Raw genomic sequence first — 17,483 nt, 5'->3', positions numbered from 1 at the left:
GGCTTCGTACAGAGAATGCTGGCGCCTATCTCAGGGCTCAAAAGGATCACACAAGACATGCACTGTGCAATTTCTGGCTTTTTAATCCCCTTTATAAGTTAAGGTGAATTTATTACTGGGGGTTAAAGCTGTTTTAGTTTGTTAGCAATTACTTTTAAGGGAGGGACAAGACCAATTTCTGAGGAAAAATCCAGAGGGAACTACCTTTCCTTGCACGTTTATAAGATGTTAAAGGCTTTTTCCTCTACATTTAGTTTGATGGCAAGAGATACCTTTAAAGGATAGGGGGAGGAAGAAGAGGGATAGAGTGGCTCTGTACTTTCAGTACCATAGTTGAAGGATGTTGCACAGTAAAACCACATGACCGTTCCTTACTGCTTTCACAGCTTAGAAAGTATGAGAGAGCCAGCACATCACCATTGTTCAAGATATTTTCTTTCTTGTAGGTGTTGGTCTGAAAATAAAACTGCTAGAGCTCAAGGGTTTGTCAGATCATTCTGCTGAAAGCTTTCATTGCGCTCTAGCCAGCAACTGTTGGTGGAGTACGTAAAACTGCACCAGATCTTGGAACTGCAGAGATCCAAGGCCCTTTCACCACAGCCAAGTCTAGGAAGGGTCTCATTCTAGTCTGACTTTATCTTGTCCCACAAACCATCGTCCAGGGAAATAAATAGCACCTTCATTTTAGAAATGGAAAGTCTGGGCTCTGATCAGTAGCAGCAGATTCTTCACAACTCACTGTGGCCCTGGTTGTGCCATGGAAAACAAACACAAGCATGAAAGGTGCTAATACAAAACCTTAAGCTTGAATAGGAAAGAATGCGTGCATACTTTTCCTTGAAAAAAAAAAAGGTTTATTGTATACTGTGAATATGAAGGACAGCCTTACCAAAAAACCTTAGTGATGGAAGACTTTCATATTTGAAAAGGCATATAAGAAACTATTTACATAAAGGCAGTGAAGGGTAAAAAAAAATTATTGCAGTCAATTAATGCTGAATAGAACTTTATAAAAAGAGAAAGAAAAGAAACAGTGCAAAAATACTGTCAAAAGTAATCAGTTCTATACACAAGATAAAACTGACAAGCATAAGCTTATGTACTGATATGAATAATACATTAGAATATAAAATAGCATGCATAGATTTTTTTTTAAAGGCTTTCAATAGCATAGCATAGTTCTGCCATTCAGCCCTAACAAGAGGGATCGGGGGACAGGAAGGGCATGCAACTGATGTCCCATTTCTCTACAAAATGTGTACATACAGTGAGGCTGTGAGATTTAGATCACTGTTCACGCTTAATTGTCATGTACAGAATTAAAGAACAAAATACAACAGAAGCATCAAAATACTGAAAGTAAAACAGGACAGTAAAATCCAGTGACATAAAACTTAAACATGTTATTTCATTTAACATGTCCCACACAATTATATATGGGAATATTACAGTCATCTGCATGTGTAAACTCTTTTCCTTTGTAAAATATCTCAAGAAAGGTATTTTACTAATGAGGAAAACATGTTTTCCATATGGAGCAATCTCAACAGGGTAAACAATTAACAAGCTATTAACAATGTTTCTGGCTCTAAAGAGTTGGTTTCTTTTAAAGATTCTGAGTAGCAGCAAGAAAATACTTCTAGTTAACATACACGAGAAGGAAGTCCTTACATATTTATGTGTTACTAAGCTGTGGAACTCCCCAACACAGGACGTTGTGAAGGCCAGAGGAATAAATGCACTGTAATAAAATGCAATTCACTGAAGATGAATTCATCAGTAATTATTAAACACAGTAAGAGGGATATAGCTTTAACCTGGGGAAGCCCCTAAATCACTAATGGCCAGGTGTGTTGGAGGGACTAAACACCCCGTGCTACATTCATTTATCTTTCTTAAGTGCCAATTACCAACCTGCCACAGAAGTATTTTGTAGGAAGCCGTCCTCATTTAGTCTTGCCTGCCTGATAGGGAATGCTGCCACTGAAGCATCTGTGTAAAAAAGACTCAGACCAAAATACTGAGTCCTGATGCAGGTGATCTGGAAGAGTAAAGCTGCGAAGCCCTGTATTCAGTTCAGGGATGTGCTCAGACATTAGGCTTCTCATTACCTCGAACTAGTGCTGGGGTTCTTCAGTGAGAGCTGCTGTCCCACCAGCGTTCACTCTCCTGAGGCCAGGTCCTGCTGATGCAGCAGGGGGCACCCAGTGAAGGCGCACACAAAGCACAAGCAACAAAACATCAACAAAATGAAAAAAAAAGTCAACTGAAAAATGGCTGGGAAGAACCAAGCGAAATTTCACTGTTTTTAAAGTATCTTACGCTAACAAAATCTATTTACTTTTAAATATTTATATAAACACTGCTATTTTTGTGCTGTACAGTAGTGTTTTGTTTCACAAGCTAACAGTAGTTTATTTGTGGCTTAGAACTTCGTCTTCTCCTGGCCTCGCAGCCCAAGCAAGCAGCTGTCCCTTCCTCAAAGCACAGTCCTTGCAAGTCTGGGGGGCACACAGCTGCATGGATGGCAAGACCTGCACGAGCAGCCCTCACAGCACCTGATACTGTACGAAATACCTCTCTAGGAGGCTAAGAATGAGCTGGGGACAACTGCCTTCAGGGTTTTGGACCTCGAGCCTTTCTCTTGCTGACTGAACATCCATCAGCAGAACCGTATCAATTTTTACAGAGTATTGGACAAATGAAGTTTTCATGCAGTGCTGCCCTTCCAAGATCGGTTTTGGACATGTGCCCCTTCGACATGATGCATCCTTTATTTCATGAGATGTGTACCACCCGGGATTTCCGGATGTGAAGCATTCTTTTCCATAAGGACAAACAGCAAAATCTAACCTCTCCCAGTGAGGTACGAGAGCTGCTACAGCAGGTATCAGCCATGCTCATGCTCCTGCTTTTTAAGCGTGCAGCTCACCAATCGTTAGCAAGACTGACAACAGCTAATTCAGTCATCATCTCATCCCAGGAGGGAGCTGGCAAGTCAGCTGTGGTGAACACACTACGGTCTGTAGCTGCTGCATTTCTCCCCACAGATCTCTGTGCTATCTATATCCAGGTGAGAGACTGCCTGTCAGCATTTACCTGAGGGTCACTTGTGGGCTACAGCAACAGCAAGTACTGGATAAAAAATAATGTATTAGCTTAAAATAACCTTCTCAATTAGAAGCAGGGACACTTGCTCATTTCTTTCCAACCTATCGTTTGCCATTTGCATTTGTCTGTTTACAAGAAAGAAGTAATTAAAAAAAGCTCTTGAAATCATGCAAATATTTAATATTTGCAATTGAGGCAAGTGATTTAAATAAACGGAACAAGTGTCCTTCAATATACTTCTTATAAAGGAGTGCATTAGCAATAGGTTGAATAAATTCTCACAGGTGTGTCTCTTCACCTGAAACACTAGTTTAGGGAAAAGCTATTTCCAATAGGGCTGAGCATTTGGGGTCCCTATACACCTCTATAATAGGAGAAGGTTTGCGGGATCAAACCTCATCTTACCTCAGCTGAGCAAGGACAAGAGACGCCAAAGCAGGCCGAGCTCCACCATCCTCCATGCAGCCCGTGGAGCACAGAAAAAGGAGCTCTGCAGCACTGAGCAGACTTGGTGAGCAGCAAGTGATTCAGCCATCATCTCTCCCGTCCTTGATCCAGGTATTGTTAGGCATGAAATGCTCTGACCATAACTTTAAAGAAGAATTTGATGCCAGCAGCCTCAATACCACCATTGTTAAAGGTTTAAAGGAAAAAAGCTGTCAAATTGCAAAACTAAATACAGATTAAAAGTACATGAAAGGGAAAATACACGCAATGAATTCCCAAGTCACACTTACTCATCCACTCCAAGTTCTTTCTTAGAAAATAAGCTGGGGAGCGTAGGCTAAGCACACCAGACTAAAACATGGGAACCTTGGAGAAGACTGGCCATTTCCAACTATTTTTTTTTTTTTTTTTAAGGTGAAGCTCTTTTTTTTTTTTTTTTTTTTTGGAAACTGACACATTTTTGCAAGATTTTCTATCCAAACCACTCAAAATGGATGAGACTGTTCTCTTGTAACCTAGCCACAGTCATGCTTTGAGGATAAAAGTATGGAACCAACAGTAACTCAAAATGTCTCCTGCTGAAGGACTCCTCTGTTAGGTCTGTGGGTCAACAGTACTGTTGCTTTAAGCCTCACACATTCATTCCTGCTATGACTAACGAAATTGGATACAATATGCATTTTCCTGTCACTCCCTAAGAGGTTAGGAAATGCTGCCCAAGCGGTTTAGGACTGATAAAGCTACAACGGGTTGAAAGTCAGGAGGTTCAGATTTTCCCCTACAGAAGTGGATCACATTTCACTCACAACCCATTGGCATGCTGAGGTTCGGCTGCGAGCTGGGGTGGAAGGGAACCTCTGAAGATATGCTCCAGCCCAATTCACGTAGGATATTAGCAGATCTACTCAAGATAAAATCTAGCAGGAAAAAGTACATTGAAGTGAGATGAAAGGAAAAGTTTAAAATTACCATTCTTTGACAATGAAAGGGAAAAAGTGAGTCACGTTGGCCTCTATCTACCACACCAGCCACGTTATGAGTTAATTGGAAATGACTGTTTACTAGGTGGCCACTTATTTGGCTCATTAATGGGCACTGACTTAATTTGGAAAGGATTTTTGGTGCCATTTCATAATTAATATTTTTCTAAGACACCTGTGATGTATCTTTGCATAGAAGGCGCTTGCTTAATTTTCCTTTTAAACGCAGCTATTTACATTCTTTTATGAAGTAACTTTTCTGTCCCAACTGCAGGAACAGGAGGATGCGCTTCAGCCAAGAACAGCTGAATAACGAGACACAGGAACAGATTATTTCCCCTCCTGATTTTCTACCTCTCAAATCCAAGTGGAGCAATGGGACTTGACAGCTCTGAGTTCAAACTTAATTCATCATTAGGAAATTATTCAAAAAGCTATAACGAGATAACTAATTTAATACACTTTGCTTCAAGGTTTATTCCTTGGCTTGTTTCCCAGATATAAAGCATCTCTGTGCAATTATCATGCAGATGCTGCTGAAAAGACTTTAAATGGTTGCTGCTAATTTAACAAGAGAGATGTTGGCATTGGCAGAAGGAAACAGAGGAAAACTGAAGTTGACGGAAAACTCAACTGATCCCTAAGAGGAACACGGTTGAGATATTACACCTAAATAACTCTTAACCATGTGTTGGTTGCTGGAAGCCTCTACTAGAATTGCTGTCCCATCGTTACACCCCTATTGCATAGCACCAAACACACACAGTGGACTTTTACACGAATTTAGGAAGCGCTCTGGTACCTGGCCTTAGATTAAGTTCCTGCTGATTTTACGGAATAGTAGGTGTGTGGGTCCCTTTAGTGATCCCAAAGTTGAGAGTGCTCGTTAGCTTAGGCCTTTATACTCAACTTAAAGCTAGTTACAGCTTGGCCACGTGCATTCAGAACAAGAAAAAAAGCAGTATTTTGCTGCCAAGCAGTAGGAGGGAAATTACAGAAAGCTTCAGTGTGAGATGGCCACAAACGTGCAGAGTAATTCCAACTGTCGTAAAGAGAAAATGCACTGCAGTCTTTCCAGAGTGCAGCCTGTGTTTCCACAGTAGGTTTTAGGACACACCTGAGTGATACTGGAGCTGGGAACTGCTGTCCCATGGCCTTCAACAATACTTGGCTTGACCTGTCCCACCTGCTGCTGCAGCTGATCTTTGCAGAAAGGCAGATGACTGCAGTTCACATAACGCCACCACGTAACAGCTGTATCCTCAGAAGACAGGAAGACTCATTCAGGAAAGAGAAACACAGTAGGAAGTTGGGAGACAAAACCAGGACACCAGCTTGTTTATCTGTCCAAGCTGCGGGATGCTATAAAGATAGGGCATCAACCAAGGCGGGGTTAAGGGGATTCAAAACCCCTGGCAGAAGAGGACAAAGCATGCACGGAAGAAGTGGGGATTCTGGAAAAGGAGAAGAGTGATCTTGGGTGCAGGAGATTGAAATGCCAGACTCCAGGGAAGAGTCAACAGATAAGGATGGGAGGCCAGGGGTTCAGAGGTAGGGGTACAAAGGAAAAGCAGCGAGGGACTAAAAGATGAAATTTACCTGGGAAGGGATATGCAGAAAAATAATTTCACCATGACAGAGTAACTACACTGTGACTGGGGCCCAGAGAGGCTGCAGAATCTCCACCCTTGGAGATTTTTGAAATTTGCCTGGACGTGGCAAGCTGATCCAGCACTGAGGTTAGCCCTGTGGGGCTCAGGGCTAGGAGCTGAGAGTGCCAGGGCTCCTTTGCAGCCTGAGCCACCCGGAGCGCCGGGTCGAAGCAGCCAGCTGGGAGCAGCACTGCTGGCAGGAGGGGGCAGCGCAAAGAGACGAGGAGGAGGAGCCAGCATCAGGAGGGGAGCAACCCCAGCACAGGAACTTTCCATCTCTTACGCCAGAAGTAACAGTGTGGGAACCCCAGCGCAACTTGGTAAAGCTTTTTACAAAAACAAAAAAGCCCTTTAAATACAGTTTCTATCACTTCTAAATAACTAAGTGAATGCTACCGTGCATACGCTGCAAGGTAGTTCATAGTGGATTTGCTCCAATGAAATAAACAGCGTGCAGAAAGGGACATGCACAAAGTTGTGCAAAAACCTCTGGTCAACGCTGAGGGACAGAAAATGAGAGAGCAGAGGACAGGTCCAACTGCTGAAACACTTGCAGGACACACGAATTTGTTCTTAGCTCTGCCACAGATTTCATTTTTGGACTCCGGCAAACCACTTAAGAATCTGTTAATCCAGTTATGAAGCGGAGGAGGTTTGTTTCCCTTTTCTGTTCCGATTGTAAACGTCAGGCAAGGACTGTTTCTCCATTATGTATTTATACAGCATCTGGCAGAACAGATTTCTAGTCCTAACTGGAATCCCTGAAAACTGCCAGAATAAAATAGTTATAATAAATAGGAGGGAGAACCCAAAGTGACCAGACATGGAAACAGCAGCCTAAGAGAGCTGGTATGTGCAATTTAATACAGAGAACACCCTAACAAAGCGAGGGCTGCCAATACCAAAAGGAAGACTGCTTGGTATGTTCATAAACCACAAGACAGTGATGGGGGAAGAATCAAGAAAGGCTGTAAGCTAAAGCCCTCAAGGATCACTATTTAGGGAACTCAGCTACAGGGTAAAGACCACACTGATCATTTTGGCTAAGTTCAAAGAACTAGAAAATAAAACAACTACAGCAATGAAGACACAGGAAACTAAGACAGGTGACAGGAGATGTCCAACTTGTATGGGGTTCCTTTTCTATGCTACACAAGGTGAGCCTCTAGGCAATAAAACTTCCTGTGCAGTTCATGAGGAGATGCTTCATTTAATTATTTTTTTTTTAAGCCGCATTTAGTTGAAATTGCTCTGCTGTTCAACCCACAGGAAAGACTCATTCACTGACCTCACAGTGCTCTGGGTCAGTTTTCTAACACTGCTTCAGCCCTTACAAATCCCTCCAAGGACTGCAGATAATAGCAAAGGCTTTGTTTAAAAGATCCAATATTGCTTTTTTCAAGGACTAATCTAAAAACTTAATTCTCATGGAATTTGAACAGTTTAGCACCCAAACTCTCTGCCCTCACAACGGCCTGTGTTTGAGCCCTCTATAACGTGCCCTGCTGCGTATGCTCAGGTCTCCCTGTCCCAGGACTGTGCGTTCTCAGCTTCCACTCACACAGAACTGTAGCTGACATCTAGCAATTATTTTTTCTTCTTTTTTTTTTTTAATCATAGAAGCCACTTATCTGGGTCAGAATGTTCTTATGTGAGAAAAAGCCCACTGCCAAATAACTGTTCATTTCAGAAGCTATGTAGTAAAATAAAAGCCAGCATTTTAGCTTTATGAAGGATTGCTTTCCCTATGGACATGTTACAATGCAGACCAGTCATGTCAAATATAGCTCAATTCAAAGCTCACTATAAGTTTTACAAGTTATTAAAGTAATTCACAAATTATTCTAAGAAAAATAAATTATATCTTCTATAAAATAATCCATGGGACACTATAGTAAAGAACATACATTCCTTACTTTCAAGACAACTTTAAAAAGTGCAATATATGCACACAGTGTTGTCAAGGCAGATCCCCTTGTTCGTAGGTATGGTTCAGTCAGATCCACAAAGATGTTTTAAGAGATTAAATAAGTCTGGAGTTTTGCAGGAACTGGATGAGCACTTGATAGACAAATTTGTACTGGGCTATGGTCTGGATCATAAACATTCTCTGCTCCCGCAGGTGTCTCAGCATCACAGGGACGTCCACTTTCTGTAAAGTAAAGGAGAAAAGGCATAAGGATGTAGGTGTATCAGGTCAAACAATCATTGCCTCAAAGTTCAGTTATCTGACACAGGAACTCATAGTTATGAAATGTAATGAATTTTAACCAACTGTAGTGAAATATTGCCTTTTTTTTTTTTTTTTCCCTCTCCTCCCACCAACTTTTGAACACAGAATCACAGAATGGTTTGGGCGGAAGGGACCTTAAAGCCCATCCAGTTCCAACCCCCTGCCATGGGCAGGGACACCTCCCACCAGACCAGGCTGCCCAAAGCCCCATCCAGCCTGGCCTTGAACACCTCCAGGGATGGGGCATCCACAGCTTCTGTGGGCAGCCTGTGCCAGGGCCTCACTGCCCTCATACTGAAGAACTTCTTCCTTATTATCTTATCTAAATCTTCACTCTTTTAGTTTAAAGCCCCCTGTCCTATCGCTACACCCCCTGACAAAGAGTCCCTCCCCAGCTTTCCTGTAGGCCCCCTTTAGGTACTGGAAGGCCACTGTAAGGTCTCCCCAGAGCCTTCTCTTCTCCAGGCTGAACAGCCCCAACTCCCTCAGCCTGTCTTCGTACCAGACGTGCTCCAGCCCCTTGATCAGCCTCATGGCCCTCCTCTGGACTTGTTCTGATACTTTCACGTCCTGCTTGTGCTGGGGGCCCCAGCACTGAACGCAGAACTACAGGTGGGGTCTCATAATAAAGGGTTTCTTCTCTTTGAAAGTTTCTGGTTCCATATGCCTGTTTTCAACTAAATAGAATAAACCCAGTATATTCTATTATCTCGTTGTATTATCTCGGGCTAAAGGCTAGATATTTCAGGAAGGTCTAAGGCAAAAATTGAATAGCTAAGATTATACAGTTAAGTTCAGGCTCCATCGCTCAGTGCATATGGCTCTGATCCCTGGTCAGACTCATTCACAGAGGGAGGATCTGAGAGATTTTTCAAATGGCAAATCAGGCATTAGGATCTTAAGAACAAAAGGTTCCTCAGACAAAATTAAAGCGCAGGCGAACAACTGATCCTTCCACTAAGAGAAGGAAACCGACTGTCACCAGAAGATCCAGAAGCCCCAACACCTGACCTCCCCCAGCCAAGCCTGTGCTCGAGCACAAGGCTCTGGAAGGCATGCATCCAGAAAGTGGAAGAGTTGGCCCTGAGGACCCTGCATCCACAATGCTGGTTTGGCAGACTACAGGCTAGCATTTGTCTGTTGCCACGTACTGAATGGCCGTGAGGAGCTGGGACACATCAGGTGCCTTCCAAAAGGGCATCTTCCTGCTTAGTTTCATCCCAAAGAAATTCAATCGTGCCCTTAAAATGCTCTGCAGCAGGAACTAAAGCACGGTAGGTGGGGACAGACCGGGAGACCCACTGTGAAAGTGCACCTCTAATCCTAACGAGCACACGGGTGCACGTGCATCTTGTGATGGTCTGAATGAAGAAATGAATAGGCTGTGTGAAACAGAGAGCCTTGTGAGGCAAAGTGTTAGAATTTGCTGGAACACTCACGAGGTATTACCATCCTATCTCCAGCATTTAGGGAGCAAAAGCACTGTGATGTTACCGTGTCTCAGCTGTTACAACAGGTACACTAGGAGCTATTCCGAAGTCACTGAGCCATGAAGCTCAGCCTACCAGGCTCAAATTCAAAGAATGTGTATGCAGCATGACCCAAAATGGGGGATTTTCTGTTTTCTATTGCAGCACTAAATGCAAGTACTGGGATACACGCTCCTGTTGAAGGAAGTCCGTAAGTGCTGCAAGACACAAACTGAGGAATAGTTACTCGATCAGGCTACACAACGCGCTCTTTGCAATGCCAGCTTGCCATTCCAGACACACACAAAGGAGCTTGGCAAGCAAATTCTGGCTGCAATGAAGAGTGTTTCAAGTACAATGCCTGGACAAAAGGACAGAGAAACAAATCAAGATTTCTGCTAGCCACTGGAGGTGAAACTGAGCACAGACTCTGCTTGCACACACAGTAGAAATTTTCTGGAAAGTTTAAAATAAAAATCATGCTGCATATCCATTTCTGTCCATTTGTATAAAGCTCAGAATCTCCATTCTTTGTAAACAGGCCCTAACTCATACACCATCACTTTCTGAAAGCGAGGTTAGATATTCTGCCACATCCCCAAACAATCTGTTACAGAAGAACAGCTCTAGAGAGTCAACAAGCATAAAGATTTGTAAGCTGGGATGAGTAATGTCATATTATTTTCAGCAGGTACAAAGGCAAGCATAAGCTCTTTTCACTTACAAACAGAGAAAGCCTCCCTGTGGAATCAGAAGCTTACGAAAGCCATTCGGTCCTTGCTGAGCAAAGTCATGCAGAACTCGATCTCAGCTGAGTAACTACAACAAAGACACAGACCAGCTTCGACCTGCACAACCACATCACCACCTCAGTGGTTCGGTGTTTGACAGTTTGCTGATTTTTACTTGGCTTGTAGCACACCGTGATCAGTGACTCCATGCGCCTCCTTGTAACCGATGAGGCTTCCTTTACTCTCAGAAATGAAAGAAAAGCCCGTCCTGTCTGTTTGACCTCACTATTTGTATTCACCTTAGCATTTTATTTCAGGCAAGCAGAACCTTTAAAATCACCTTCAACAAAACACGTGTCAACAAAAGACAGGCAATGCTTTGCTAAGGTGGCACTTGCAAAAAGAACAGAAACGTTAATTTCTGATTCCCAAAGTAAAAATCTCTCCTATGAAGATGCACTTGAAAGTGTGATCATGAGTTCACGTCCCAGTGCCAAGTCTGAACTAGAAGTCAGCAGAGCACAACAAGCTCAATTGCTTCCTTCTACATGACTAGAGAAGTAAGGATGTAATGATGTGACTTACTGTATTTCTTACCATATGGCAAGCTACTGAAAATCTATCCCTGCAATGAGATACACAGCTTCAGACTCGAACAGCAAGTGCCCACAAGTTACAGTGACTGAAGTTGTACAGCAGTTGATCAAAAACAGCTTTTCAACTAAACCTGAACACTCAGAAATCAAGAGATTGTGTTTGAGTATTCCTGTACACTTTCCAAGATGGTCTGTACAGGGATTTTCAATCTCCTTCTCCTTTTTTCTCCTCCACTAAAATGTTAACATTAATATGTCTCCTCACTAGGACGCTTCTGAAAAAATCAACCAATTCATAAGACTAAAGCTTTTAAAGTAATAAGCCACTTGATTTCAGAAAAAAAATAATCAAATCTACTTCAAAATAAACCAGTAAAAATGCTTCATGAAAAGGAAGCCTCTATCCAGAATGCAATATCTGTCACAAGCTGAAAACACACTGCTCAACTAATAATGAAATAATAAGACTTTTAATCTTTTTTTTAATTAGGTTTTAACAAACCAAAAATATTAACTTAGTATGATCTAGAGCAACAAAGCCCTTAAGGCAAATTGTCTTTAATATTACTGATGATCTCCACCATTAATCAAGACAAAAGAATGCTTTAATTAAGAGACATCAGAGAAATCCCTTATTATTGAGCACCACCATCAGCTCCTACTGAAGTTGATGGAAATTCTTCTGAACATCAAGGCTCAACCCCATGCTCAGAAGTCGAGGTACCTCCTTTATCTTCACTTGCTATTTGGCTATTCTTGGCCGAAGAGGTGACTTCTGTAAACCGCAGACAAACTCAGGTGGCCGAAACGTGTTGCACAACTGTTTAGCACGTGTTCCTGGCACACCATTAGCATTCAGAGGTTACCGTAAAGCTGACCCAGCTAAACTTGTTCACAGACGGTTCAGGTCTGGCTCTTACAACCATCCAGATTTCCTCTGGGGTGCAGAGGTTTCATTGCTGCTATGTGCACAACAGAAGTCAGTTCCAGACCCCAGTGCCTATGGAAGTAAGTCAAGTGGTCTTGAACACTCAGAACCACTGCCTCACACAGGAGCAGTTATTAAACAGCTGCTGACATAAGAAGGCTGCAGAGCTCCCAAAGCACATACGTGTGGCTTCTTTCTGTCCAGGCCAGTTCCTTCTTGTCCCTTTCCCCAAAAAACAGTGGGGATTGTGACATAGATCTAGAGGCCAGCTACTACAGAAGCCCAAATGAAGTTGCAGGAGGTTCGTTGTGGCTGAAATGAGCCCATGATCTCTAGGTGATCTTGTAACTACAAGAACTGTGAGCTGCTGGAGGGTGACAGAGAGCAGAGAAGAACAAGGCAACTTCTTGCATCACTTTTTTAAGAATAGTGAACAGGAAAGTGCAACTTTTCAAAAAAAAAAGCAATTAAGTACCAACTTGTCTCCTTTAGGATTTGATTTTGGAACGAGCCAGGAGCACATCACATGGCACCTTGCACAGGAAGGCTCCAATCTATAACTGCATGGTAACACAGAAGGTCGCTGAGCATTTCGGGCCTGCACATACAGTCTACAAGCAGCTCATCTACTGGATGATTATTGGGAAGGGCAGATAAGTGTCAGTGCGTCACTCCTGCTGTATTCTTAGCTCTATTCTTTGGTTTTGGTCTCTGAGCAGTTCCTCTGGCAATAGAAATCCCCCGTTTCAATAGCTGTTTTCCGTATGTTGTAACTGTGTGGCATGTTGTTATTCAAGATGTAATGTTTTTCCTGGACAGGTCTCCAATGACAAAAGACACAGTTGAAAAGCAAGCACCTACACATGGTTGCTCTCCCAGTGCTCTTATTTTTAACATTGCCTCAGACTACATTACTAGTTTTATATCAGCTGCTACTCTTAAAGATCTATTCCCAACATGTACACCTTTTTCTTAAGGCACCGCCAAGTTTTGTTCCACATGAGATTACAGACAATACAAGAGAAAGGAAGGAGTCTGAAGAGTGAGTTTATACAGCAGGAAGCATTAGTTGGAAGAGGATGGAAGCTGACATTGTACTTTAAACTGTCAGACTCTTCTTGCGAGCATACTGTCTGTATCTGGACTGTTAATTAAAAACAGGTACAAATTAGACTAAACTCTTAAAAGACATAAAAAAGCCTTAATTTTTAATCTATTAAAATAATATTAACAAAAATGCGTAACATCAACCCAACAGCAAACCAGAAGAAGTACTTTCTGTAATGGTAAATCTCTGCCTGTTATGTTAAGGCCCTTGTTTCACAAAAGTACTAGAAAGGAAGCATTTCAATGCCTTTTAATTTTAACCTCAAAAGGTAGCTAGTCAGTCAAGGAATGAGCTCAAGGTTTGCACTGAGAAAAAGCAGCTTGCTTACTTCATTGTGCTCCAAGCACCCAATCATCAGTTCTGTTAGGATAACCACGCCGGTCCTTCCTACCCCCGCGCTGCAGTGAACCACGATGGGAGGGTTGCAGTTGTTGCTGCTGTCCAGCACGCTGTTGGTATGGCGACGCACTGACTGTATCTCCTCCAAGTAAGCTGCAGGGTAAAACACAAAGTTGCAAACATCTATACGTCTAAACGTAAAAATTGGGGAAAAAAAAAAAAGGAAAAGTCATTCTTTGTCAAAATGGCAAGAATTTACATTTTTTACAACATACTAATTTTTTTGGCCAGGGCGTACTGAACAGTCCTGAATCCAGCAAGTACCAGTTGGTTGTCAATTATTACTTGGGAGTCTGCTCCTTTAAATTAAACTGCACCTTTTAAAAATTAAATACCATTTTTACCTCTGCAAATCTCCAGGTCTCCTAAACAGATGATACCAGACATTACTTACAGCAATTCCTGCTATTAACAGGATCAAAACAACACTGTTCCTGACTCTGATTTTTCCTCCTGTTATGTCACATCTTTCAGGACCAAGATCCTCAACCACCTCAGCTCCTACCTCTTGAATCCTACTTCTTTCTCCAAATCACAGTAACATCTGACTTAGTTAAGGCCTCTGTTTGCCAAAGCAATAAATATTTGCTATCAGTATCAGCTCTAACTAGGTGCAGTGAGCTGAATCCAATGTGAGCAATCTCTTGTTTGATGTCTTTTATCACGCAAGTTAAAGAATTCTTACATAAAAACCCTTGGACTTCTTCTGGACAACCATGGTCTGGCCAGTCAGTATACTGCAAATGCCACACTGTCCTCTCCTGCCCAGAGAGAAGATGCTTGACCTTCAGACCAGTGGTCGCGTAGCAGCCGGAGTCTGTGCGGAACTTAGTTGTCACCTTGAACTTCCCGTAAGTGGCTGAGCTGTGCTTAGAGCCCAGTTTAGGCCAATAACGATGACTCTTACTTCTTCCTCCCTCCTTTATCACACAGAAATAAAAGAAAGAAAAGTAGTAGTTAGCTGCTGCAGTTATAATTCTCTACAAATAGAGAGCATAAAACTCTTCCTATAGGACAAGTTTTCACATTTCAAACTACTGGAAGAGCAAGGAGCATCCCATGAAGTAAAGAAAGTATCTGTTAAAATTCTCAGTAACATAATATTTCTTATTCCCAGTTTTCACACTTAGAAAATGTTTACATAGGTAGAGCAGATATATTAGAAACGTGTGAAGAACAAACTCTTGTCTCAGGGCAAAAGCCAGCTACTGCCTACAGCATCCCAGGAAATATTCTCCTCCTGGGCACGTCTTTCCTTTCACTTGAAAGAGATTCCCTACAGTAACTTCTGAAAGTATCTGCTGTTCATCAGCCCTGGGAACTGGACAGGGACTTGATGTAGTATGGGACTCCCCTGTGCTTGTTGAAAGCAACCAGGCGTAAAGCTGAATGCAGAGTTAGTTAGCAACGTGTGTCAGATTTTATAACAAAGAAATCCAAGCACATAGTTCTTGGATTACAACAGAAATAGCTGTTTTGCTTGGCATAAGAATAAAAAGATTTTATTTATTTTTTACACGGACACTTCTACGGAAACAGCAGCTTCTAGTCTCTTTTCAGCTGATAAGAGCGACGGTATGCAGAATTGGCCTTGGACAGGGTGGAAGTCTGTGTCATTTTAACCAGGAGCAGTTCAGCACTCTCACATTCCAATGGAAACATCTTTGTTTTGTTTGGCCAAAGCGGAGTGAAGCAGGGGGAAGGGGGTGTTCTGGTTGCTTCACTTCAGTACTTGCCAAACTGAATATTAGAGAGTTACAAAATATAGCATTATAGCAGTACGGGCATATGCTCATCAAAGAGAATGAGAGGAAAAAGGGCTGTTGACAGAAAAACAGGTTACTGAAGTGGGAAGTGATGATAACAGGAGACTCACTCACATCAGAACGAACTGTGCTCCGTGATTTTACATACCTCTTCAGCTGTGACCATGGCTATAACATTCACCCCCTGTTCCCACACCATCTGCCAGAAGTCATGGCATGTGTGTGGCAGAGGTCCTTGGGTAGCAATGTAGTGCCACTCTTCTCCACCTACAGTAACCTGGGAGTAAGAAAAAAAAAAATAAATAAAATATAGTCAGTGCCCAAGTTCTCCGCAGTGTTTGTGCCAGAACTGCCCTTTAAACAAAAGGGACCACAATGAAACCTACTTTGTTCTTACACTGTTGTTTAAAATTTTGAACATGAACCACCCTTTTGGTAAGAGCAAATCTGACAAAACACAATCTTTGGTGTTTCCAAGTCCTTTCTTGATGCCCATAAACAAAGCTTTGAGCAAAATGTCACCCGTTTTTATTGCCATTGCATCTGGATCATACAGATGAAAAAAAAGTATCGAGGCCCTGTTTCTGAGATGGCTTAAGTACAAATAAGCAGCTGACTGACTGCCCTGGGCTTTGTGACAAACCCATGACAAAAAAAGAACTGAGCACCAGAGGAAGCGTCTATATGCATTTAAAGGCATTGCATTGCTGCAAATTAACTCTTAGTAGTGTAGAAAGCCTGACTGCAAATGACATTTTGCGCTAGGAAAAGTAAAGGCCTCCAACTATTTAGGGCCTCTCTCAACAGTTTTCCAGTCAGGGAAAAAATATTTTCTTTAATAGACTCTTACTGCACCGATCACTATTGAAGATGTGGCCAAAGCCCAAAATTGATGCAGTTATGCCCACACACTGTACGTAACACAAAAGACAGAGAGGCCCAGCTAGTGATTAGATCAAGACAGGCACCGTTTCAAGTTTCTATTCCTCGCTCATCTTGGGTTTTCATTTCAGAATCCACCATCTACTTATATAGTAAATCCAGCACATTAAATGGGTTTCAAATGCCATGTGAGATTTAAAATTATCTAAAGCTGGAGTCACGTAAGTCTGTTTCACAATATGTAACTGAATTAGCAACCACATCCTATATCATTATTTTTCTACATGACTAATTAAATCATTTTTAAAGCACAGAAATCACTTTTGTGTGTAAAAAAATATTATCACTGATTATTTGCTATACATCAGGTAAAGTTTATACAACTTTTTTTTTTTTAAGCAAAGTTTTAGGTCAAAAGAGCCAAACCACTCTTAGAGCTACTAGATCTCATTTAAGAATGTTCTTAACAGTGAGGAAAAAAAATAACAAAACAGACAAAAACCAGACAGCTGAACTAATTATTTTGAAAAAGTTTAAACATTTTTCTTTCGCAGACTAAGACCTTCTAATTCTACATGTCAGCCCAGAGCCACTTCTCACAACAGAGTTATAAATCCCAGAGAAAGAGATTTACAACTGAAGTGCTGACACGTCCATAAATATCAAGGTGCTGGCGGACAATGCTACAAGGAGAAATCAATAACTCTGACAGGTTTAAGCATATACTACATTTGAGGTACAGGTCTTTGAATACATTTTCAGAAATGCAATCAAATTTGTTATTCAAACAGCTGTTCATGAAGCTGAATTGCTTGGGTTTTTATACCTATAGCTAACATGGTGTTTGTATGGTAACAAATTTCTTACTGCACTGGAAACAGTTTTCAATCCTGTACACCTAGCTCATTTTCTTATTTCATACTATGCATCAGTCTCCTTTGTGACTGACAGTTAAAAGCTGCAAGGCCAATGCAGGCAAGTCCCTCACGTTCTTGTACTAGATGGAAACACAGGCAGCACAGCACTAATCTGCATCTTGCTCTGCTCTTGCACTTGCATATTGGTCCACAGTCACGAGCACTGGTAGAGAATTACTGAGGCCTTTCAGTTAGTACGGGCCTGACCCAAACAATATGATGAAAGAGTCTTAAGAACTTTTTGCTTAATCCAAAAATGTAATT

At 41.9% G+C, this 17,483-nt stretch overlaps 1 protein-coding gene across 4 annotated transcripts in view; it reads right to left on the bottom strand.

The window, feature by feature from the left end:
* Window positions 1-831: 831 nt before the first annotated feature.
* The window catches only part of PTPN14 (protein tyrosine phosphatase non-receptor type 14), a 116,436-nt gene continuing 99,784 nt past the window's right edge, over window positions 832-17,483 (bottom strand). For all 4 annotated transcript variants that reach the window (XM_083831996.1, XM_083831995.1, XM_083831997.1 and 1 more), the window contains 4 exons: window positions 15,569-15,697; window positions 14,340-14,574; window positions 13,584-13,747; window positions 832-8,342 (listed from right to left, as the gene is read on the bottom strand). In XM_083831996.1, coding sequence (XP_083688122.1) covers window positions 8,214-8,342; window positions 13,584-13,747; window positions 14,340-14,574; window positions 15,569-15,697 — 657 coding nt within the window. In that variant the 3' untranslated portion in view covers window positions 832-8,213. The remainder of the gene's footprint in view (window positions 8,343-13,583; window positions 13,748-14,339; window positions 14,575-15,568; window positions 15,698-17,483) is intronic.

The sequence above is a fragment of the Anser anser genome, assembly GCF_964211835.1.
Source record: "Anser anser genome assembly, chromosome: 3".
NCBI classification, from domain to species: domain Eukaryota; kingdom Metazoa; phylum Chordata; class Aves; order Anseriformes; family Anatidae; genus Anser; species Anser anser.
This window is presented reverse-complemented; position numbering and strand designations above follow the sequence as displayed.